This window comes from Pongo pygmaeus, chromosome 1, assembly GCF_028885625.2.
Source record: "Pongo pygmaeus isolate AG05252 chromosome 1, NHGRI_mPonPyg2-v2.0_pri, whole genome shotgun sequence".
Lineage (NCBI taxonomy): Eukaryota > Metazoa > Chordata > Mammalia > Primates > Hominidae > Pongo > Pongo pygmaeus.
The window spans coordinates 97,710,208-97,733,603 of record NC_072373.2 but is presented as its reverse complement, the minus strand read 5'-3'; the positions used below and the strand labels follow the sequence as shown (position 1 = coordinate 97,733,603).

Sequence of the window (23,396 nt, the reverse complement as noted above, 5' to 3'; positions counted from 1 at the left end):
ATATGTTCTAATTTTCTGTGTATTCCAGACGTTGGGAAGGTTGGGAAACTCTGTAGACTTGTTCTTCTGGGAGAAGAACACGTCTCTATGAAGCAAAACTTCCCTGCTGTTAGAATCAACAGTTGAATAAAATGCTTGAAACGAATGTTGAGACCCCTCCTCCTGCAAAGTACAGCCCATGTTCAGTGAACTCCCGTCCCAGGAGGGTGAGTCTGGTTAAGATCCGCCTTTTGACTTGCTCCCTCAGACACCTGGCGTCTCTTCCTCTCAGTGTTAAGGGAAAAGGACACAGCAGGGGGAAATAAGGACTAGTGCTTCTTAGGTTCAGGCTGACAGGTGTCTAAATGAAGATGATGGATTCAGTGCAGAGAGGTTCTGTCAGAGGTGGAGTCTCTTATTAAGATGTTCATCTGCCTCCTCATCCTTACTGCTGCTAAGACAAACACCCAGCTGTTTAACCAGTCTGAGATTCTGTACTCTCTGCATTTTAAATCACCCACTGCACTGAGTCAGTTTATTTGACTTGATGCTTTTCATTATTTTTGCCAGTCTCATTATTAACTGAATTTTCAAGTCCCTGACCAGTAGTAATTTTGAGCTTCTAAAAATATGTACATTGGCCATTTCTACAAAATTTGTAATATGATATTAAATTTTCTTTTCAATTTTCAAGAGCTCTTGATATATCATGGACATTAACCTTGATCTGTGTTTATTAAAATATTTAATGCATCAGATTTAATTGAATCTGTTTATAATAGCTTTTGCTATGGAAACATTTTTAGTTTTTATACACTCAAATATGACTTTCTTTGCTTTTATAGCTTCAGGGTTTCCTGAGTTGGTTAAGAAGTTTTCCCTTGTCCTTAGTGTTTACATGTGAGCAGAAAACAAATGAAAAAACCAAACAGTACAAAATGGACTGCCAAGCATGGGACCTAAGGTTGCCCGGGGCAGTTGAAGGCTGGACTACAGAGAGGTGGACACCCAAGTGTGCTTTCAGGGACCTCTGCCTTAAGTAAGAGCAAACCACCAGCCATTCCCTTCCCCAATGGGCCTGCTATCTGGGCCTCCATGTGCTCCTTTCACGGTGAGCAACTTCCTTTCTCTATCTAACCCTCCATACACAGAATAATTTCCCATCTAACTGTTTTTTTTTTTAAATTATTCTTTAAGTTCTGGGATACATGTGCAGAACGTGCAGGCTTGTTACATAGGTATACATGTGCCATGGTGGTTTGCTGCACCCATCAACCCATCGACTACATTAGGTATCTCTGCTAATGCTATCCCTCCCCTAGCCCCCTACCCACTGACAGGCCCTGGTGTGTGATGTTCCCCTCCATGTGTCCATGTGTTCTCATTTTTCAACTCACACTTATGAGTGAGAACATGCAGTGTTTGGTTTTCTGTTCCTGTGTTAGTTTGCTGAGAATAATGGTTTCCAGATTCATCCATGTCCCCCCAAAGGACATGAACTCACCCTTTTTTATGGCTGAATAGTATTCCATGGTGTATAAGTGCCATATTTTCTTTATGCAGTCTAACATTTGTTTTTAGTTGCATCTTACTTTGTGTTTGGCATGTGTGCAGGTGTGTTAGAAATTATGCTCTGATGCTATCAGAGGAACTCAAAATTACAGCAATTTAAAAAGGAAAGCAGACTATTTCCACTCACATATGATGAAGTCAGAGGTCAGTAGTCCATGGCTGGTATGGTGGTTCCCCGGAGTCTTCAGAGATGGATACCCCTCTGTGTTGTCAATTCATTGTTAGCAGTTGTTTCCTGGGAGGCAGTTGGTGATCTCGAGGTGCCTGATAGAGTTCTGATCTGCAAGACTGTGCTTCAGGTAGGAAGAAGGAGAAAGGGTGGGTAAAAGGCCCTGACCCCAGTAAAGCCTCTTTCTTACCTGAGCTTTCCTAAAGTCCCAACAATTTCCTAAATCTCACTGGCTGCTTGTACATACAAGGGGGAGGGAGAAGTGTAAATTTTGATATCTGAACATGATTTGGTTCTGGTCCAAATTTAAAGATATAAGTTAAGAATGAAGGGGACATGTATATTGGGCACTATCCAATTAAGTAATTTTCTATACAGTTTGACCTGCTGAGTAAAGACAGCTGGATTGCTGGTTATCTCGAAATAGTGACACAGAGTCTCTGAGTGCACTTCAGTTACCTCTTAACACAAACATTCAGGAACGTCCTGCCCACAGTTCCACCTCCAAGGGCTCTGCTGTATGCCCTGAGGCAAGCCTGCATGGAAGGTTGATTAGGCAGGGGAATTCCCTGCCTGAGGCTGAGGTCTGGAGTGCTGTGGGGAGCTCTCTGAAGACAGGCACAAGACCTGGCTTATGGACGTCTGGGGTAGGCTCAGAGTTACTTCTGCCTGTCTCCCCACCTCTAATCTATCCATCACCCAGCTGTGGGCCAAGAACCAGGGGTCTGGATCATCTCTCAAGGGCAGGAAGAGGGTGAGACTCTGAGAAGAAGTGTGCAAGAAGAAAACATATTTGGTGTTATGGCTTCATCTCTTTCAAAGGTATTGAGAGCTGGAGGGTGACAGATGATTAACTCTGAGATGGGTTATCTGAAATATGACCCAAGTGAGGAGAGTCAACAGTAACCAGAACACATTATGAAAAGGAAAATGTCGATGTATTGTCACCTGGGCCAGAATCCCCAGAGAGCACTTTCACCTCCACATCGAGTGAAAATTCTACCTGGTCACTCTCTTGTGTCCCCAAAGGGTCAGCCCAGGAAGAGGGAAGAGTAGAAAAGGAGTTTTGGGCCAGGATGGATTCTTGAGTGTGTGGTTATCCCAACTCGGACCCTCTGAGATTCACAGCAGTGCCCGAGAGCTGCTGCGCTTCTCTCTCACTGACTTCCCAGGCTCTGTCACTGCTGCTGCAGCAGCTCTGCAGTTAAAGTCAGCAGCTCTGTGGTGCCCATGCTAACTCCAGGAGCAGCTGCTCCCAGAGCAGGATGAACAGTATCTCCAGTGCTAAGAAAAACTTGAGACTGAGGGATGAGTATATTGGCAGACTCTTGGGAGGGAGCCTGCTGCTGGCTCAGTTTTCAGGATATCTCAACATGAGTTAAGCTGAGAGTGAATTCAGCAGTAGACCACCTGTGTAAACCTAGAATAAGGATACCTTTGCTTTTTCTAAACAATTCTCCCTCTGCTCCTAATTAATTGGCGAAGCCATTAATATTCAGAAAGACATTCCCCATGTTACCACTTCATGGTTGCTCTTTGGCCTTGCTAGGTCAGATTTCAATCCTAGTCAACCCTCATTCTGGTTGCATTGCTGCAGCTGCACACCTAATTCAGAACTCTGTACAGTAATTGTAGAATTAGGTAATTCTAAACTTTTGTACTTGTTATAAAATATGTACTTTTATAAGTGTTTTATGTGTAACTCAACCAAAGGATCAATTAATTCACACAATGTTGCTATTAGGTAATTACAGTTATTTTCCACACTTCATAGATGAGAAAACAGAGGCACAGACAACTTTGAGAACATTTCTAAGGTTCTAAGGCAAGTACCTGGTACTCAGAATATAACTCTAGGTGATATAGCTACTTAGTCTGTGATCTGAACCATTTCTCTGGAGTTAAACTGGAAAGGCCTGCATTATTTACCATGTGTGAAATTGAAACAGCTCATGGTAAGATCTTCTCAACAAGCTAGACTTAAAGCAGCTATCCCCTAATTTTCTTGCCTGATATACTAATGTTTCTGGGCTAGTTCCCATACTGCACAAAAGAAATCTCTATTTCTCATACCTTTCTCTTCACCCATGTGCCTCTGTCCTTTCTGAAGAATATAGTCACAGTGGGCAGAGATTATATTTCTTTTATATCATGTTGTACTCCAGAGTTTGCCACATAGTCAGCAATACTTGATGAGTGTGTGTGAGAGTGATTTTTGAACTCTGAACATTGAACTTACTAATAGAAGACATTCCAAAAAAATCCTCAATTTTTTTTCTCTTTAGTGATATTCTGTTCTTTTAATTCACCTGATCATATCCTTCTCTCGTTTACTCTCATAAGGCTGCTTAATGTTTACCTAATTTGCTCAGTACCGAGTCTTTGGAAATAGTTTCTTGCTCCAGGGAGTCCCAAGGCATGGATAGACAGTGATTGCAATTATAATATTTGATTAATGTAACCTATTCATATAACACTAAAATTTTTCTAATTCTAGTGATTAAAATGATAGAAATACTGGATACAAATGGGCATAGGCAGTGTGGGCACTGATGTGTGTGTGTGTAGGGATCATATGTAATTAACATAGTTTTATCCCATGATAGCCTATAAATAGTGCTGTCTGGGTCATGAAAAACGATAGGTTCTGTCTTTGTTTTGATTGGGAAGTAAGTGCATAGATATTGCATGAAAGAGAGGTTACATGGACAATGAGTTTGTCAGGGACTTGGTATGAGAGAGAGATTTAGAAAGCATAGTTATAAATAATCTGGAAAATTCATCCCACCAAACAAAATAATTGGCTATCTGGACCAGACAGTTGGTCTGACACTGTGTGTGTGTGTGTGTGTGTGTGTGTATGGTACTGTATCTAAGCTGTGTGTAAATTTGTTCTCAGAAATCTGTTGACCTTATACTAAAGTTCTCAAAATTTTTTTTGGTTAAATTTTCTGAACTTTATTCCCAGCTGTGTGAAGTTGGGCTATTTGTTTAGTCCTAGGAGTCTTGGTTTTCTCATTAGTATAGTGGGGATATTAATACTACCTACATCACAGGATTGGCATGAGGATTAAATGAGATAATGTGTGTAAAACAATTAAATAACACCTAGAACAAAATAGGTGGTCAACAAGCATCAGTCATTATGTTACATTTTGTTATTTTTATCATTTGTACAGACACGTGTGTGCATATATGTATATATACATATGGAAGCAGTTGACCCAAAAGTACAGTTCCACTCAATCTATACCTCAGGGGAAGACATGGAGGTAAGGAGAACTGTATTAGTTAGGGATTTCCAGAGAAATAGAAGAGACGGAGGGAGAAATTTATATTAGGAAATTGGCTAATGTGATGACTGTGGGGGCTGGCAAGTCTGAAATCTTGCCAGACCCCACAATCATCGCATGATAATTGCAATGAATATGCAGGCCAGCAGGCTGGAAATTCAGGTAACAGTTGATGTTGCAGCCTTGAGTCTAAATTCTGCAAGGCAGTAGTCTGGAAACAGGCAGAGTTTCTATATGGCAGTGTTGATGACAATTGCTTCTTCTTTGGAAACCTCAGTCTCTGCTATTAAAGGCTTCAGCTGATAGGATGAGGCTGACGTTGGGAAAGATAATCAGCCTACTCAGTCTACTGATTAAATACACACAAAGCAACATCTGGACTGGTGTTTGATCAACAACTGGATATCATAGGATAGCCTGGGCAAAATTAACCATCACAGAGACTGAGAGGATACATGGAGGTCATTAGAGATATGATCCAACAGACAGAAGAGGGTCAACAGTGACCAGGACACACTAAGAACATGCCATGATGGTTTTATTTTCACTTAGGATAAAGGCAAATTTCTGGACAGACCTTTGGAGAATATTGGGAAAACAGAACCTTCTACCTGGTAACCCCATGAGTCTCAACAAGGCTGTGATGTTAGGAGGACTGGAGGGAGGGAGCGCAGCATGCGGCTGGGGAGGCCCTTGGCCTTTGCACTTTGGTTCCACAGAGGTGTAGTCAGTACAGCACAGACAAGGCTGCTGACCACTGCACAGTAGCTGGAACTCTGGGAGCTGATGAAGCTGTAGCTGCTTCCCATGCAGGGTCAGTCACACAAGAAAACTGGAGGTGAACATGGGCTGTGCACTGGAGTGGCACTGTGGAGGGCCCTTTAAAGGCATTGGCATTACTGGTGGTGTTTTGGCAAGGTATCTGAGCTTTAAAATTAATCGAGTAATAAGTCAGATAAATTAGAGCCAAGATGGGCATAATTTTGCCCTTTTAAACCTATTCACGGTGTGCTGGCAGACAGTTTATAATATACATTAGTATCTACTAGTACCTATGAAGAAACATATAACCCCAAGTTAAAAGTGTTAGAAGTGACATTCCTGAAAACAGAACTAATGCTAAATTAATGTCAATTTCTGTCTCTCATCATTTCATTTCATATCTACATGCCCATTTCGTACCTACTATATTTCATGAACATAAAGAGGCTATCAGTTGTAAGGGGCACCCTTATTTCATGCACCTCAAGAAAATAAAAAATTTTGCAAATTCAACTATTACACACCACCATTCATATGGTATACACTGATTTAAGGGCTGTTAAACAATGTAAGGAGTGTATCATGGAATTGATGAATTAAGTATAAAATTCATCCTCTTTAGGTCATATAAACATGTATGTACAAACTAGACAGGCCAATTCTTGCTTTGCCCAGGACACCCCTCTGCTGTGCTCCTCCCTATCGCTGGGCCGTCTTCTCCTTTCATATTCCATACTCCTGGTGTTGCTCTGAAGACTCCCATATGGTTCTGCTGAGAGCCAGTTTGATGGCTCCCCATGACAAACTCACCCTGGTAACCAGGCAAGGAAAATGGCAGGTCCCAGATGAGGCAAAACAGACGCGGGTCAGTGTTAGGACATCTCTTATAAGCTATGCTAATACCAAGATCTGAAGTGAATCCCAGCTCTAGCAGGACCATGACACGTGAATTCTCCAGCAGCTCTCTGCCTGGAATTCATGCCCCTCTGATGTCCATCAGCCAATATGACTTCAGCAAGAAGCCATTCTGGACCTGGGTTTTGAAGCCCCAGTTTTTTGAGAAACCATCTCTTGTTAGGAAATTTTGAAGCCCCAGTTTCTGAGAAACCATCTCTTGTTAGGAAATTGGGGGTTAAACTTATCCAAAACTTTAAGCAAAAAAGTGATTTCTGATTAGTCTTTTAAATTTTTACTTCTTCCTAGTAACTAACAACCTTGCCTAAGGTTTATATGACCCTCTAGGTTTTTTTAAAAAAATGGTGGAATTATTTTACTTAATATATTTGGTATTGATTAAGGCCCAGACACTGTAAAGCTAGATTTAACTTATGGAAGATTTATAAGTTGAAAATTATTTTGTGTGCTCTAGAAAATGTAACCTAATGGTTTCATTGCCTTTGAAAACTTTAACCAGTTTTGTATCTAAATTTGCAAACTTGTTCGAGAATTTTTTTGGTCTCTCCTATTCTTTGAACCAGCATTACCATCATGCTGATTCTCTTATTAACAAGTGAAACAAATCTTTATAATATGCTTGCTATATATTTATATGAGTCATGCTTTTAACTTTTTGGAAATTACAATTCAATAAACCCTTATCTCCACACATACACTTTCAGGAGTGGAGACGGCCAAAATCAGAAAGTGCCAGACAGTATTGACAAGAAGATGAAAAGGACTACAAAGATATAGTAAAGGGAAAATTTGGATTAGTGAATCTACTAAATAAGATGAGATACATCAAGGGACATGGTAAGGCTTTTTCTTGTACTGTGGCTAAAATAAAGTTCCAGCATTTGGTGGGGGTTAATTTTCTGGAATATATGGAGTATAAGTTCCCAGGGAGACAATTCAAGGAGCTACTTGGAAATATCAGCTTTCAGGAGACTGACTTTCCAGATGAGGTGAACTTCAGATGAAATGTCTGGAATCAATCCCAGGCCATTCTTCTCATGTCACCTATGTACTTGTTCATGTGGTCCTGCAATCATGCATTGATCCTGCCACCACTCATGAAACAATTAAGTGTTTGGCTGGTCCCTGAGGGAACATGCACAGTGTGACACTGGGTCTCCTGGCTCAGAGGGATCACCTATGATGGTGTGAGGGCTGTGGTGACAGAAGCAAGAATACTTGCAGGCAGGTGTTTCTTCACTGACTTGTGAACCAATTCTCAACACTTCTGAGATATAAAGGGACAAAGGGGACATGTTAAACAGCTGCTTATCTCCCAATTCTTGTTCCCAGGGGATCGGGTCCCTAATGGGACTTATTCATCTTCCATCGCTTATTCAACTTCCATCGCTTATTCAGCCACTCGATACAGATGTTCATGTATGTGCATGTTCATTTTACCTGCATTTTTATATAAATACAACATACACACATACAGAACACACACGCACACACACACACACAGAGACACTGGCTTGCTTCCCCCACTTCCTCACTTACCACATTGTTACAAATATCTTTGTCAAAGAGTATGAGGAAGCTGAGGGTGATATCACCATGAAGACAGTGGAATGAACTAACATGTTCTAATCACACTGGGAAATAGTGACTCAGGAGGTCCAGGCCCCAAACGTCATCTTCTTTGGACCCATGTTTGTCTGCAGTCATCTTCAAAAAGGCTACAAAAATTCTACAGTCCTTGAGGTCATGGGCTACTTATTATTCACCTCTATATCCCTATATTTGGATATACATGATTCAAGAATGTTGTAGGCTTTCAAAGAATACCTTTTGAATTCACTGCTCTGACCACACTGTTGACTTACTTTATCCTTCAGGTAAAAGCTCCCTGAGAGCAGGAATCAGATCTGATAATAGGATTGGATAACTAAGAGAACAGAATCCCTCAGTTAGAAGCTGACAATGGGAAACTATGCTTTCTCTGCAGCCTCCCCTCCACTACCAAGTAGGCATTAAGCAATGTGAAGGCGCAGTCTGTTTCTGTTTTAATCAGAGGTGTGAATATCTATTTTTTTCAATTCTATTTTTAACATCTTTATTGAGACGTAATTCACATATTATGTAGTTCATTTGTTTAAAGTGTTAATTCAATGGTTTTCAGTATATTCATAGAATTGGACAATCACCACCACAATTTTAGAACATTTTCATTACTCCGCAAAGAAAACCTGTATCCCTTGGCAGTAATTTCCCAATTTCTCCCAGCCTGCTAAAGCACCTGGAAGCCACTGATATTTCTCAGAGGACAGGCAGAAACGTAAAAGGAGATACAGGGAACAGAATCTTGTCCAGGCTCTTGTTCCTCAGGTGCCCTGAGTCAGCTCTTCAGGGGTCCAGCCTGGGAGAGGCTGTAACTGGCTAAAGCCTCATCCCCTTTCTATTTCCAGAGATTTGCCTACTCTACACATTTCATATAAATAACATCATACAATATGCAGTCTTTTGTGACTGGCTTCTTTCACTTAGTGTAATGTTTTCAAGGTTCGCCCTCAATGTATCTGTTTAAACTAAATGAATAAATGAATGGGTAACTCTGTCTAGTGCAACCCAGAATCAGAACTCTGAATAACTAGACCCCTGGCTGACCCTGTACTTCCTGGTAGGAAAGGAGTTCCCTCTCCATAGGAGCCCCAATAAATGATGTCTACTTCCCAAGAGAGGTTTCAAATAATTGAAGTGTCTGGTTGAGTTAAGCTCTCTGAGGGTAAGGGCTCTATATGGGCAATTAATGACACATAAGACCTGGGCAAGTATCCAATACATAGCATTAGTTTTTCTTTTAAACATATATTTATTAAGGGTCTATCAGGCACAAAATGTCATACTTAGCTCTTTCTTACTTCTCACTTTACATTACAATACATATACATAGGTATACATATATATACATATATTTATACATATATATACACATATACATATATACACATATATATACATATATATACATATATATACATAGGTATACATATACATAGGTATAGGTATACATATACAATAGATATACATAGGTATATCTCACTGCTAGGTTTATAATGGGCATTACATGTGAGAACTGACACTCATAGTAAGTATGATAGTAATACTCTAGCAATTATTGATAATTGTTACAGCAACTTCCAGAGATTACCCAGTTATCATATGCAAGTTTTCTGATTCCAGTAGCACATTCAATACAAGTCCTCCGACTGAAGGAAATGTTTAGATTTTAGAGGGAATTGTTTATTCTCAATCATATCCTTTGCTCTAGACCACAGAATCAACTCAGATTTAATCCACTGAATCTGCTTGCCATGGTGAGTTGGAGGAAAAGCAGAAACACAGAGGCCAGGAGGAAGGGCTGAGAGCCTAGGCAAGGGAGGGATGCCTAGAAAGAACCAAGGCTGTAGAAGCCCCCTGGGATGGCTGGATCCACAGCAGGACATGGAAGAGAAACTGCTCAGGGTGGAGGGAGTCATAATGGAACATTTCCACAAAGTCAGGGAAAGCTGTGGCTCAGAACTCATGTTTCCTCAGAGGACATGCATTAAAAAAATGCAGGGAACAGAATCTTGTCCAGGTGTGGGTCCCTTGGGTACCCTAAGTTAACTCTTTAGGGTTACCACCTGGTGGAGGCTCTGACTGGCTAAAGCCTCTCTAGACCACAGCCCCAGAGAGGAGTCCTGGAAGCTCCTGAGGCCTCTTTGGATTGCAGGGACTAGGAGGCAGGAGAATGTCAGGAATGACCCAGCACGTGCCTGGTTGTGCAAGAGCCACCTCCTGCTCTTTCCAGAGCCAAGCCTGGGCCCTATAAAAGACACATCCAGCTTCAGCACTTCATCTGCTCTGACTCCCCAGGGACATATCTGTGCTCCTGCGTGTGACCAGGGTGAGTGGCAACCTGGGATACCAGAGGGGTATGAGCAAGGCAGAGGGATGGGGAGGATGGAGGTAGGCTGGAGAAAGAGTTGTGTGCTTGTGTTCTGCCATACTGAGCAGGAATGGGACTCAGTCTGCCTCGAATCTGTTGAGGCTCTGAGGCCTACCAGAACTCATATAGGTGGGGAAAGCTAACTGTGCACATCTTTTCCAATTCTGTGTTCAGTGACTTCATGTTGGTAACTTCAAAACTGCCATGTTGGACATATTTACACTATGGAAACTGGCAAAGTTTACATATTTACATATGGAAACTGGCAAATACTTCAAGCCAGGCCCTTTTATCTGGAGGTTTCATTGCAAAATATTTTCCAGAGGACCACTTGGTGTGTCCTGCAACACCCAGCTGGTCCTTAGGGCTTGTATTAAAGGAATAGGTACTTCAGGAAGCTGTGAATACTCTATTCAGGCTTGTGAGGATAGAGCAACCCATTTCCCCTGAAAGGAAGAGTAAGAAGCTCATTCTGTTGATTTTTTATCTATGTACTTTTATCTGGAGGAAAGATTCAAGCTGTTTCTTTCAGGTTACTGATGTGACTGTATTATCTAAATATCCTTCTTCTTCTACACATGCACTGATTTTAGAAGAGGTATAATATGATCCTTGGTTTGAAATATTTAAAGAGTTTCATTATTATCTTTTAGGTTGACTAAACTCCTGCCAGCATGTCTTGCCAGCAAAACCAGCAGCAGTGCCAGCCCCCTCCCAAGTGTCCTCCCAAGTGTACCCCAAAATGTCCACCTAAGTGTCTCCCCAAATGTCCACCCCAGTGCCCAGCTCCATGTTCCCCTGCAGTCTCTTCTTGCTGTGGTCCCATCTCTGGGGGCTGCTGTGGTCCCAGCTCCGGGGGCTGCTGCAGCTCTGGGGCTGGTGGCTGTTGCCTGAGCCACCACAGGCCCCGTCTCTTCCACCGGCGCCGGCACCAGAGCCCCGATTGCTGTGAGAGTGAACCTTCCGGGGGCTCTGGCTGCTGCCACAGCTCTGGGGGCTGCTGCTGACCTGGGCTACAGAAGAGCTCTTGGTACTGAATGGCCAAGAACCTGCTACAGCCTGATGGATACTCTTTCCACTTCCTCTCATTCCAATCATTGGTCAGCAGAGACCACAAAGACTCATGGGGCTTCCCTGGAAGAACTTCGTGCTTGATGTAACACCCCAATTGCAAGTCTTCTTTTCCTCCTTTACCTCATGTTATAATAAAGCTCTGATTTCTGACTCACTAAATGTCTTGGTCATTGTCTTCTCTTCTGAGATTTCAAATGTCCTTCAAAGGTCAGGCCCTCAAAGAAATTTTCTCCATGAGGCAAGGACAGGACATGAGTAGGTGATACGTGAAAAGCTGCTCCGAGGAACTGATTCCCCCAGATGCTGAGTGAATGGAGCTCCAAGAGGGTCACCTCTGGCTATGGCAGCTTTGCCTTTCTCTCCACTAAGCCAGACACATGTTCTAATTTTCTGTGTAATCCAGACGTTGGGAAGGTTGGGAAGCTCTGCAGACTTGTTCTTCTCTAAGGAGAAGAACACATCTCTATGAAGCCAAACTTTCCTGCCATTAGAATCAATAGTTGGATAAAATGCTTGAAACGGATGTTGAGACCCTTCCTCCTGTAAAGTACAGCCCATGGTCACTCAGCTCCTTTTCATGAGTCTGGTTAAAATCAGCCTTTTGACTTGCTGCCTTGGACACCTGGCTTCAGTTCCTCACAGTGTTAGATCTGAGTCCCAGGATGCTGTCCTGCCACTTGGCCCATGTGCTGGGCAGGGGAGTGATGAGTGATGGAGATATTAAATGAAAAAACATGGAAGTGTTACTTAGAAAATACAAAGAATATAAGGAATATAAGAATACAAAGAATACAAAATGCTGTACGAAAGAATAGAACTTTCCTCCTTCAATACTTATCTTCTTTGCCAAGCCACCCTCAGAATGTGAGGGGGGAGAAGTGCCAGGATGGGTGGGGCATCTTAAGTATTAATAGAGGAAGGGGAGGGAAGCAGGGGCACAGCAGGGGAAATAAGGGCTAGTACTTCTTACGTTCAGGCTGACAGGTGTCGACATGAAGATAATGGATTCAGCAAAGATGGATTTTGACAGAGATGGAGCCTCTTATTAATATGTTTAGCTTCTTACTTACCCTTAGTGCCACTAAGACAAAAACCTGGCTGATTAACCAGTTTGAGATTCTGTACTATCTGCATTTTAAATCACCCTCTGCACTGAGTCAGTTTATTTGACTTAATGCTCTTTATTATTTTGCCAGTCTCATTATTAACTAATTTTCAAATCCCTGACCAGTAGTAATTTTGAGCTTCCATAAATATGTACATTGGCCATTTCTACAAAATTTGTAATAGGATTTAAAATTTTCTTTTCAATTTTCAAGAGCTCTTGATATATCAGGGATATTAACCTTGATCTGTCTTTATTAAAATATTTAATACATCATAATTAATTGACTCTGTTTATAATAACTTTTGCTGTGGAAATACTTGTAGTTTTTAAATACTCAAATATGACTTTCTTTGCTTTCATAGCTTCAGGGTTTCCGGAGTTGGTTAAGAAGTTTTCCCTTGTCCTTAGTGTTTACATGTCAGCAAACAAAACAAATAAAAAAACTCAAACAGTATAAAATAGAACACCGAGCAGGGGACCTAAGGTTGCCTGGGGCAGGTGAAGGCTGGCCTGTGGAGGGGTGGACACCCAAGTATGCTTTCAGGGACCTCTGCCTTAAGTAAGAGCAACTCACAGGCCCTTCCCTTCTCCAGTGGGCCTGCTATCTGGGCCTCCATGTGCTCCTTTCGTGGTGAACATAATCCTTTCTTTATCTAAACTTCCATACACAGAATAATTTCCAATCTGACTATTGGTTTTTACTTGCATCTTATCTTATGTTTGGCATGTGTGCATGTGTGTTAGAAATTACGTTCTGCTACTATCACAGGAACTCAAAATCACAGCAATTTAAAAAGGAGAGCAGGCTATCTCCACTCACATGTGATTAAGTCAGAGGTCAGTAGTCCATGGCTGGTACGGTGGTTCCCCAGAGTCTTCAGAGATGGATACCCCTCTGTCTTGTCATTTCATTATTAGTGCTTATTTCCTTGGAAACAGTTGGTGATCTCAAGATGCCTGATGGAGTTCTGATCTGCAACACTGTACTTCAGGTCTGAAGAAAGAGAAAGGGTGCGTAAAAGGCCCTGACCCCAATAGAGCCTCTTACCGGAGCTTTCCTAAAGTCTCAACAATTTCCTAAATCTCACTGGCTGCTTGTATGTACAGAAGGGATAGAGAAGTATAAATTTTGATATCTGGACGTGGTGTGGTTCTGGACAAAATTTAAAGATGTAAGTTAAGAATAAAGCGGAGCACACACATTGTGTACACATCCAATCAAATAGTTCTTGATATAGTTCAACCTGCTGAGTAAAGACAGCTGGATTGCTGGTTTCTGGAAATAGTGACACAGACTCTCTGGGTACACTTCACTTACCTCTTAACCTCTTAACACAACATTCAGGAACGTCCTGCCCACATTTCCACCTTTATGGTCTCTGCTGTATGCACTGAGGCAAATCTGCCTGGAAGGTTGATTAGGCAGGGGAATTTACTGCCTGCAGCTGAGGTCTGGAGTGCTGTGGGGAGCTCCCTGGAGACAGGCACAAGACCTGGCTTATGGAAGCCTGGAGGAAGCTCCAGGTTACTTCTGCCTGTCTCCCCACCTCTAATCCGCCCATCACCCAGAAGTAGGCCAAGGATCAGGGGTCTGGATCATCTCTCAAGGGCAGGAAGAGGGTGAGACTCTGAGAAGAAGTGTGCTGTCCAATCAGAAACCATTCTTGGTGTTATGGCTGCATCTCTTTCAAAGGTATTTAGAGTGGGAGGGTGACAGATGATTAACTCTGGGTTATCTGAAATATGACCCAAGTGAGGAGAGTCAACAGTAACCAGAACACATTGTGAAAAGGAAAAGGTGGATAGATTGTCACCTGGGCCAGAATCCCCAGAGAGCACTTTCACCTCCACATCGAGTGAAAATTCTACCTGGTCACCCTCTTGAGTCTCCAGAGGGTCAGCCCAGGAAGAGGGGAGAGTAGAAAAGGAGTTCTGGGCCAGGATGGATGCTTGTGTGTGTGGTTATCTCAACTCGGACCCTCTGAGATCCACAGCAGTGCCTGAGAGCTGCTACGCTGCTCTCTCACTGACTCCCCAGGCTCTGTCACTGCTGCTGCAGCAGCTCTGCAGCCAAGGTCTGCTGACTGTGTTTTGCCTGTGCTAACTCCAGGAGCAGCTGCTCCCAGAGCAGGACCAACACTACCCCCAGGGCTAAGAAAAACTGAGGGACAAGCATATCGGCCGGCTCTTGGAGGGACTCTTACTGTTGGAGGGACTCTTACTGTTGCTGGCTCAGTTGGCAGGATATCTCAACATGAGTTCAGCTGGAAGTGAATTCAGCTGAACAGAACACATGTGTAAACTAGGATAAGGCTACTTTTCATTTTCTAAACAATTCTCCCTCTGCTTGTAAATAATTGGCAAACCCATTAATATTCAGAAAGAAGTTCCCCATGTTACCACTTCATGGTTGCTCCTTGACCTTGCTAGGTCAGATTTCAATCCTAGTCCACCCCCGCACTGGTTGCATTGCTCATTCTTCACACCTAATTCAGAACTATGTACAGAAAGAGTAAAACTATGTAATTCTAAACTTTTTTACTTGTTATAAGATATGCACTCTTATAAGTGTTTCAGGTGTAACTCAACCAAAATAACAATTAATTCACACAATATTGCTATTAGGAAATTACAGCTATTTTCCAACTTCATAGATGAAAAGACAGATGCACAGACAATTTTGGGCACACTTCTAAGGTTTTAAGGCAAGTAACTGGTTCTCAGACTCCAAATCTAGGTGATTTAACTACATTTTGTGGTCTCAACAAGTTCTCTGGAGTTAAACTGGGAAAGCATGCACTATTTACTGTGTGTGAAATTCAAACAGCTTATGGTAAGTTCTTCTCAACAGGCTAGACTTAAAACAGCTATTCCCTGCTTTTCTTGCCTGACATACTAATGTTTCTGTGTTAGTTCCCACACTGCACAAAATGAGCCTCTATTTCTCATGCCCTTCTCTTCATCCACGTCCCTCCATCCTTTCTGAAGAATATAGTCACAGTGGGCAGATATTATATTCCTTTCATATCATGTAGTATCCCCAGAGTTGGCCACATAGTCAACAATACTTGCTGAGTGTGTATGAGAGTGAATTAATAAACTCTGATTATTGAATTTACTAATGGGAGACAGCCCAAGAAAATCCTCAAATTGTTTTCTCTTTAGAGATGTTCTTTTCTTTTAATTCATTTGATCATATCCTTCTCTCATTTACTCTTGTAAGACCTGCTTAATAGTTACCTAATTTGCTCAGCACAGAATTCTTGGAAATAGTTCCTTGCTCCAGGGAATCCCAAGGCATGGATAAGCAGTGATTGCAAATAGAATATTTAATTAATGTGCCCTATTCATCTAACACTGACATTCTTCTAATTCCAATGATTAGAAAGAAATACTGGATATAAATGGACATAGGCAGTGAGGGTGTTGGTGTGTGTGTGTAGTGATCATATGTAATTAACATAGTTTTATCCCATGATAGCCTATAAATAGTGCTGTCTGGGTCATGAAAAACGATGGGTTCTGTCTTGGTTTTGATTAAGAAGTAAGTGCATAGATATTGCATATAAGAGAGGTACACAGACAATGAGGTTGGCAGGGAATTGGTATGGGAGAGGGATTTAGAAAGCGTAGTTATAAATGATCTGGAAAATTCATCTCACCAAACAAAATAATTGACAATCTGGACTAGACAGATGGTCTGACATTGTGTGTGTGTGTGTGTGTGTGTGTGTGTGTGTACGGTAGTATATCTATGCTGTGTGTAAACTTGTTCTCAGAAACCTGTTGACATTATACTAAACTAATTGAAATTTTTTTGGTTAAATTTTCTGAACTTTATTCCCAACTGTGTGAACTTGAGCTATTTGTTTAGCTCTAGGAGCCTTTGTTTTCTCATTAGTACAGTGGGAATATTAATACTACCTACATCACAGGAATAGTATGAGGATTAAATGAGATAATGTGTATAAAACACTTAAATAATACCTAGAACAAAATAGATGGTCAGTAAGCATCAGTTATTATATTACTTTCTGTTATTTTTATCATTGTACACACATGTATGTATGCATATATATACACACACACGGAGGCATTTGACCCAAAAGCACAACTCCACTCAACCTATACCTCAGGTGAAGATGGGGAAGTAGGTAGACCTGAATTGGCTAGGGTTTTGCAGAGAAACAGAATAGAGAGATAAATTTATTTTAAGAAATTGGCTTATGCGATGACTGTGTGGTCTGGCAAGTCCAAAATCTTGGCTGGAAATTCAGATAACAGTTGATGTTGCAGCATTGAGTCTAAATTCTGCAAGGCAGTAGTCTGGAAACAGGCAGAGTTTCTACATTGCAGTCTTGAGGATAATTTCTTCTTCTTTGGGAAACCTCAGTGTCCATTATTAAAGGCTGCAGCTGATTGAATGAGGCTCATGTTAGGGAAGATAGTCTGCTTACTCAGTCTACTGATTAAATACTTACAGAGAAACATGTGGATTGCTGTTTGATCAAACAACTGGGTAACACAGCATAGCCTGGGCAAAATTAACCATCACAGAGACTGAGAGGATACGTGGAGGTCACTGGAGATATGACCCAAGAGACAGAAGAGGGTCAACAGTGACCAGGACACACTAAGAACATGCCATGGTGGTTTTATTTTCACTTAGGATAAAGGTAAATTTCTGGACAGACCTTTGGAGAACATTGGGAAGACAGAACCTTCTACTTGGTAACCCCATGGTAAGCCCAACAAAGCTGTGATGTTAGGAGGCCTGGAGAGAGGGAGTGCAGCATGCGGCTGAGGAGGCCCTTGGCCTTTGCACTTTGGTTTCACAGAAGTGTAGTCAGTACAGCACGGACAAGGCTGTTGACCACTGCACAGTAGCTGGAGCTCTGGGAACTGATGATTGCTGCAGCTGCTTCCTATGCAGGGATCACACAAGAAGATTCAGAGGTGAACTTGGGCTGTGCACTGGAGTGGCCCTGTGGAGGGCCCTTTAAAGGCATTGGCATTGCTGGTGGTTTTTTGGCAAGGTATCTGAGTTTCAAAATGAATTGAATAATAAAGTCAGATAAATTAGAGCCAGGACGGGAATAATTTTGCCCTTTTAAACGTATTCTTGGTGTGCTGGCAGACAGTTTATAAAATACATTAGTATCGAATTAGTACCTATGAAGAAACATATAAGCTCAAGTTAAAAGTGTTAGAACTGACATTCTTAAAAACAGAACTAATGCTAAACCAATGTCAATTCTGTCTCTCATTTCATTTCATATCTACAGACCCACTTCCTACCTACTGTATTTCATGAGCTATAAGAGGCTATCAATTGTAAGGGGCACCCTTATTTCATGCACCGCAAGGAAAGAAAAAAATGCTGCAAATTCAACTATTACGTGCCACCAATCATATGATATATACTGATTTAAGGGCTGTTAACAAGTGTTAGAAGAGTGTATCATGGAATTGATGAATTAAGGTAGGTATAAAACCGATCCACTTTAGGTCGTGTAAATATGTATGTAAATACTAGACGGGCCAATTCTTGCTTTGCCCAGAACACCCCTCTGCTGTGCTCCTCCCTATCACTATGTCTAGCACTAGACAGTGCTAGACAGTATTGACAAAAAGATCAAAAGGCCTACAAAGATATGGTACAGGAAAATTTTGGATTGGTCAATCTATTAAATAAAGGATGACAAATAAAAAGACATGGTAAGGCTTTTTCTCGTACTGTAGATAAAATAAAGTTCCCACATTTGCTAGGGAGTGTTTTTCTGGAATATATGGAGTTTAAGTTCCCAGGGAGACAAATCAAGGAGCTACTTGGAGAGACCAGCCTGCAGGAGAGTGACTTGCCAGATGACATGAACTTCAGATGAAATGTTTGAAATCACCCACAGGGCATTCTTCTCACGACACCTACATGCTTGTCCATATGGTACTAAAATGATGCATTGATCCTGCCAACACTCATGTGGCAATTAAGTATTTGGGTGGTCCCTGAGGGCGCACAGGCAATGTGACCCACTGGGTCTCCTGGCTCAGAGAGATCACACATGATGATGTGAAGACTATGGAGACAGAAGCAAGAATATCTATAGTCAGGTGACTTGTGAACCAATTCCCACCATTTTTTGAGGTATAAAGGGAAAAAGTGGGCATGTTAAAGAGCCGTTTATCTCCCAGTTCTGGTTTCCCAAAGGATCGGTTCCCATTAGTCCTTCCATTGCTTATTCAACCACTCAATACAGATGCTCATGTATGTGCATGTTCATTTCACTTGCACTTTTATATGAATACAGCATACACACACAGTGCACACATGCACACACACACACACAGGCTTGCCTCCCGTATTTCCTCACTTACAACATTGTTACAAATATCTTTGTCAAAGAGTATGAGGAAGCTGAGGGTGATATCACCATGAAGACAGTGGAATGAACTAACATCTTTTAATCACATTGGGAAATAGTGACTCAGGAGGTTCAGGCCTCAAACGTCATCTTCTTTGGTATCCAGTTTTTCTGCAGTCATCTTCAAAAAGGCCACTAAATTCTACAGTCTTTGAGGTCATGGGCTACTTATTGTTCACCTCTATATCCCTATGTTTGGACATATATGCTCCAAGAATGTTGTAGGCTTTCAAAGAATGCCTTTTGAATTCACTGCTCTAATCACACTGTGGACTTACTTTATCCTTGAGGTAAAAGCTCTCTGAGAACAGGAATCAGGTCTGAAAACAGGACTGGATAAATAGGTGAGTAGAATCCCTTAGGTAGAAGCAGACAATGGGAAACTATGCTTTCTACCTAACCGCCCTCCACCACCAAGTAAGCATTAGGCAATGTCAAGGCACGGTCTGTTTCTGTTTTAATCAGAGGTGTGAATAACTATCTTTTTCAATTCTAATTTCAACATCTTCATTGAGACATAATTCACATATTATATAGTTCATTTATTTAAAGTGTTAATTCAGTGGGTTTCAATACATTCATAGAGTTGGACAATCACCACCACAATTTTAGAACATTTTCATTACTCCAGAAAGAAAACCTGTATCCATTAGTTGTAATGTTCTAATTTCTCCCAGCCTGCTAAAGTACCTGGAAGCCACTAATCTTTCCTCAGAGGATGTGCATAAAAGTAAAAGGAGATACAGGGAACAGAATCTTGTCCAGGCTCTGGTTCCTCAGATGCCCTAAGTCAGCTCTTCAGGGGTCCAGCCTGAGAGAGGCTGTAACTGGCTAAAGCCTCATTCCCTTTCTAGTTCTACAGATTTGCCTACTCTACACATTTCATATAAATAGGATCATAAGAAATGCAGTCTTTTGTGGTTGGCTTCTTCCATTTAGCATAAGGTTTTCAAAGTTCATCCTCCATATATCTGTTTAAAATAAGTGAATAAATGAATGGGTAACTCTGTCTAGTGCAACCCTGAATCAGAACTCTGAGTAAGTAGACCCCTTTCTGACCCTCTACTTCATGATAAGAAAGGAGTTCCCTTTCCATAGAAGCCACAAGAAATGATGTCTACTTCCTAAGGGAGTTTTCAAATAAGCTAAGTGTCTTGTAAGGGTTCTATATGGACAGTGAATGCCACATAAGACCTGGGTAAGTATCCAATACATGGCATTAGTTTTTCTTTTAAACACATATTTATTAAGTGTCTATCAGGCACATAGTGTCACACTAAGCTCTTTCTTACTTCTCACTTAATATTAAAAACAGCTCAGCGAGAAAGGTATACCTGGTTTATAACGACCATTACATATGAGAACTGATACTCATTGTGAGTATCATAGTGACACTCTAGCAATTGTTGATAATTGTTGTAGCAATTTCCAGTGATCACTCAGTTAGCATAGGCAAGTTTTCTGATTCCAGTAGCACATTCAATACAGTTCCTCCGACTAAAGGCAATATTTTGATTTTAGAGGGAATTGTTTATTCTCAATCATATTCTTTGCTCTAGACCACAGAATCAACTCAGATTTAATCCACTGAATCTGCTTGCCACAGTGAGTCGGAGGAAAAGCAGAAACACAGAGGCCAGGAGGAAGGGCTGAGAGCCTAGGCAAGGGAGGGATGCCTAGAAAGAACCAAGGCTGTAGAAGCCCCCTGGGATGGCTGGATCCACAGCAGGACATGGAAAAGAAACTGCTCAGGGTGGAAGGGGTTATAATGCAACACTTTTACAAGGTCAGGGAATGTTGTGGCTCAGAACTGATGTTTCCTCAGAGGACACGAATACAAAAGATGCAGGGAACAGGATCTTGTCCAGGCATGGGTCCCTTGGGTACCCTAAGTTAACTCTTTAGGGTTACCGCCTGGTGGAGGCTCTGACTGGCTAAAGCCTCTCTAGACCACAGCCCCAGAGAGGAGTCCTGGAAGCTCCTGAGGCCTCTTTGGATTGCAGGGACTAGGAGGCAGGAGAATGTCAGGAATGACCCAGCACGTGCCTGGTTGTGCAAGAGCCACCTCCTGCTCTTTTCAGGGCCAAGCCTGGGCCCTATAAAAGACACATCCAGCTTCAGCACTTCATCTGCTCTGACTCCCCAGGGACGTGTCTGTGCTCCTGCGTGTGACCAGGGTGAGTGGCAACCTGGGATACCAGAGGGGTATGAGCAAGGCAGAGGGATGGGGAGGATGGAGATAGGCTGGAGAAAGAGCTGTGTGCTTGTGTTCTGCCATACTGAGCAGGAATGGAATTCAGTCTGCCTCGAATCTGTTGAGGCTCTGAGGCCTACCAGGGCTCATACAGGTGGGGAAAGCTAACTGTGCACATCATTTCCAATCCTGTGTTTAGTGACTTCATGTTGGTAACTTTAAAACTGCCGTGTTGGGCATATTTACACCATGGAAACTGGCAAATACTTCAAGCCAGGGTCTTTTATCTGGGGGTTTCATTGCAAAATCTTTTTCCAGAGGACCTCCTGGTGTGTTCTGCAACACCTAGCTGGTCCTTAGGGCTTGTATTAAGGGAATAGGTACTTCATGGAGCTGTGAATACTCTACTCAGGCTTGTGAGGATAGAGTAATCCCAGCTTCCCCTGAAAGGAAGAATACGAAGTTCATTCTGTTGATTTTTAAATGTATGTGCTTTTATTTGGAGGAAAGATTCAAATTGTTTCTTTCAGGTTACTGATGTGACTGTATTATCTGAATATCATTCTTCTTCTACACATGCACTGATTTTAGAAGAGGTATAATATGATCCTTGGTTTGAAATATTTAAAGAGTTTCATTATTATCTTTTAGGTTGACTAAACTCTGCCAGGATGTCTTGCCAGCAAAACCAGCAGCAGTGCCAGCCCCCTCCCAAGTGTCCTCCCAAGTGTACCCCAAAATGTCCACCTAAGTGTACCCCTAAATGCCCACCCCAGTGCCCAGCTCCATGTTCCCCTGCAGTCTCTTCTTGCTGTGGTACCAGCTCTGGGGGCTGCTGTGGTCCCAGCTCCGGGGGCTGCTGCAGCTCTGGGGCTGGTGGCTGCTGCCTGAGCCACCACAGGCCCCATCTCTTCCATCGGCGCCGGCACCAGAGCCATGATTGCTGTGAGAGTGAACCTTCCGGGGGCTCTGGCTGCTGCCACAGCTCTGGGGGCTGCTGCTGACCTGGGCTAAGAAGAACTCTTTGGACAGAATGTTTAAGAACCTGCTACAGCCTGATGCTTAACTCTTTCCATTTCCTCTCATTCCATTCATGGGTGGATAGGGACCACAAAGACTCATGGGGCTTCCCTGGGAGAACTTTGCACTTGATGGAGCACCTCAATTGCAGGTTTTCTTTTCCTTCTTTACCTCATGTTATAATAAAGCTCTGATTTCTGACTCACAAATTGTCTTGGTCGTTCTCTTCTCTTCTGAGATTTCAAACATCCTCCAAAGGTCAGGGCCTCAGAGAAATTCTCTTCATGGGTCAAGGACAGGACCTGAGTAGGTGATACAGGAAAAGCTGCTCCGAGGAACTGATTCCCCCAAATGCAGGGTGGATGGAGCTAGAAGAGGGTCACCTGTGGCTATGGCAGCTTTGCCTTTCTCTCCACTAAGTCGGACACATGTTCTAATTTTCTGGGTATTCCAGATGTTGGGAAGGTTGGGAAGCTCTGTAGACTTGTTCTTCTCTAGGGAGAAGAACACATCTCTATGAAGCCAAACTTTCCTGCCATTAGAATCAATAGTTGGATAAAATGCTTGAAATGCATGTTGAGACCCCTCCTTCTGCAAAGTACAGCCCATAGTCACTGAACTCCTTTTCAGGGAGGGTGAGTCTGGTTAAGATCAGGCCATTGACTTGCTGCCTCAGACACCTGGCTTCAGTTCCTCACAGTGTTAGATCTGAATCCCAGGATGCTGTCCTGCTACTTGGCCCATGTGCTGGGCAGGGGAGTGATGAGTGATGGAGATATTTATTAGAAAAAACACGGAGGTCCCACTTTGAAAATACAACGAATAAATGGTACAAGATGCTGTAGGGAAGATTAGACATTTCCTCCTTCAATACTTCTTTGTCCAGCCACCCTCAGATGTGAGGGGGGAGAAGTGCCA

General features: G+C 42.3%; 2 protein-coding genes across 5 annotated transcripts in view; both read left to right on the top strand.

Moving 5' to 3' along the window:
• The window catches only part of LOC129016189 (late cornified envelope protein 2B), a 56,749-nt gene extending 44,861 nt beyond the window's left edge, over positions 1-11,888 (top strand). For 3 of the 4 annotated variants that reach the window (XM_054455327.1, XM_054455298.1, XM_054455309.1), the window contains 3 exons: positions 7,395-7,527; positions 10,445-10,618; positions 11,314-11,888. In XM_054455327.1, the coding sequence (XP_054311302.1) occupies positions 11,335-11,667 (333 nt within the window). In that variant the 5' untranslated portion in view covers positions 7,395-7,527; positions 10,445-10,618; positions 11,314-11,334 and the 3' untranslated portion in view covers positions 11,668-11,888. The remainder of the gene's footprint in view (positions 1-7,394; positions 7,528-10,444; positions 10,619-11,313) is intronic. The other variant, XM_054455318.1, reaches the window with a different exon arrangement.
• Positions 11,889-21,396: 9,508 nt separating this feature from the next.
• Positions 21,397-22,683, top strand: LOC129016187 (late cornified envelope protein 2D-like). The gene is made up of 2 exons (XM_054455284.1): positions 21,397-21,441; positions 22,110-22,683. The coding sequence occupies exon 2, from the start codon at positions 22,130-22,132 to the stop codon at positions 22,460-22,462; it is 333 nt and encodes a 110-aa protein (XP_054311259.1). The 5' UTR covers positions 21,397-21,441; positions 22,110-22,129; the 3' UTR covers positions 22,463-22,683.
• The last annotated feature ends 713 nt before the right edge of the window (positions 22,684-23,396 follow it).

Excerpts from the sequence above, each read along its gene's own strand:
- LOC129016187 (XM_054455284.1), top strand. The coding sequence starts at position 22,130 with ATGTCTTGCCAGCAAAACCAGCAGCAGTGCCAGCCCCCTCCCAAGTGT.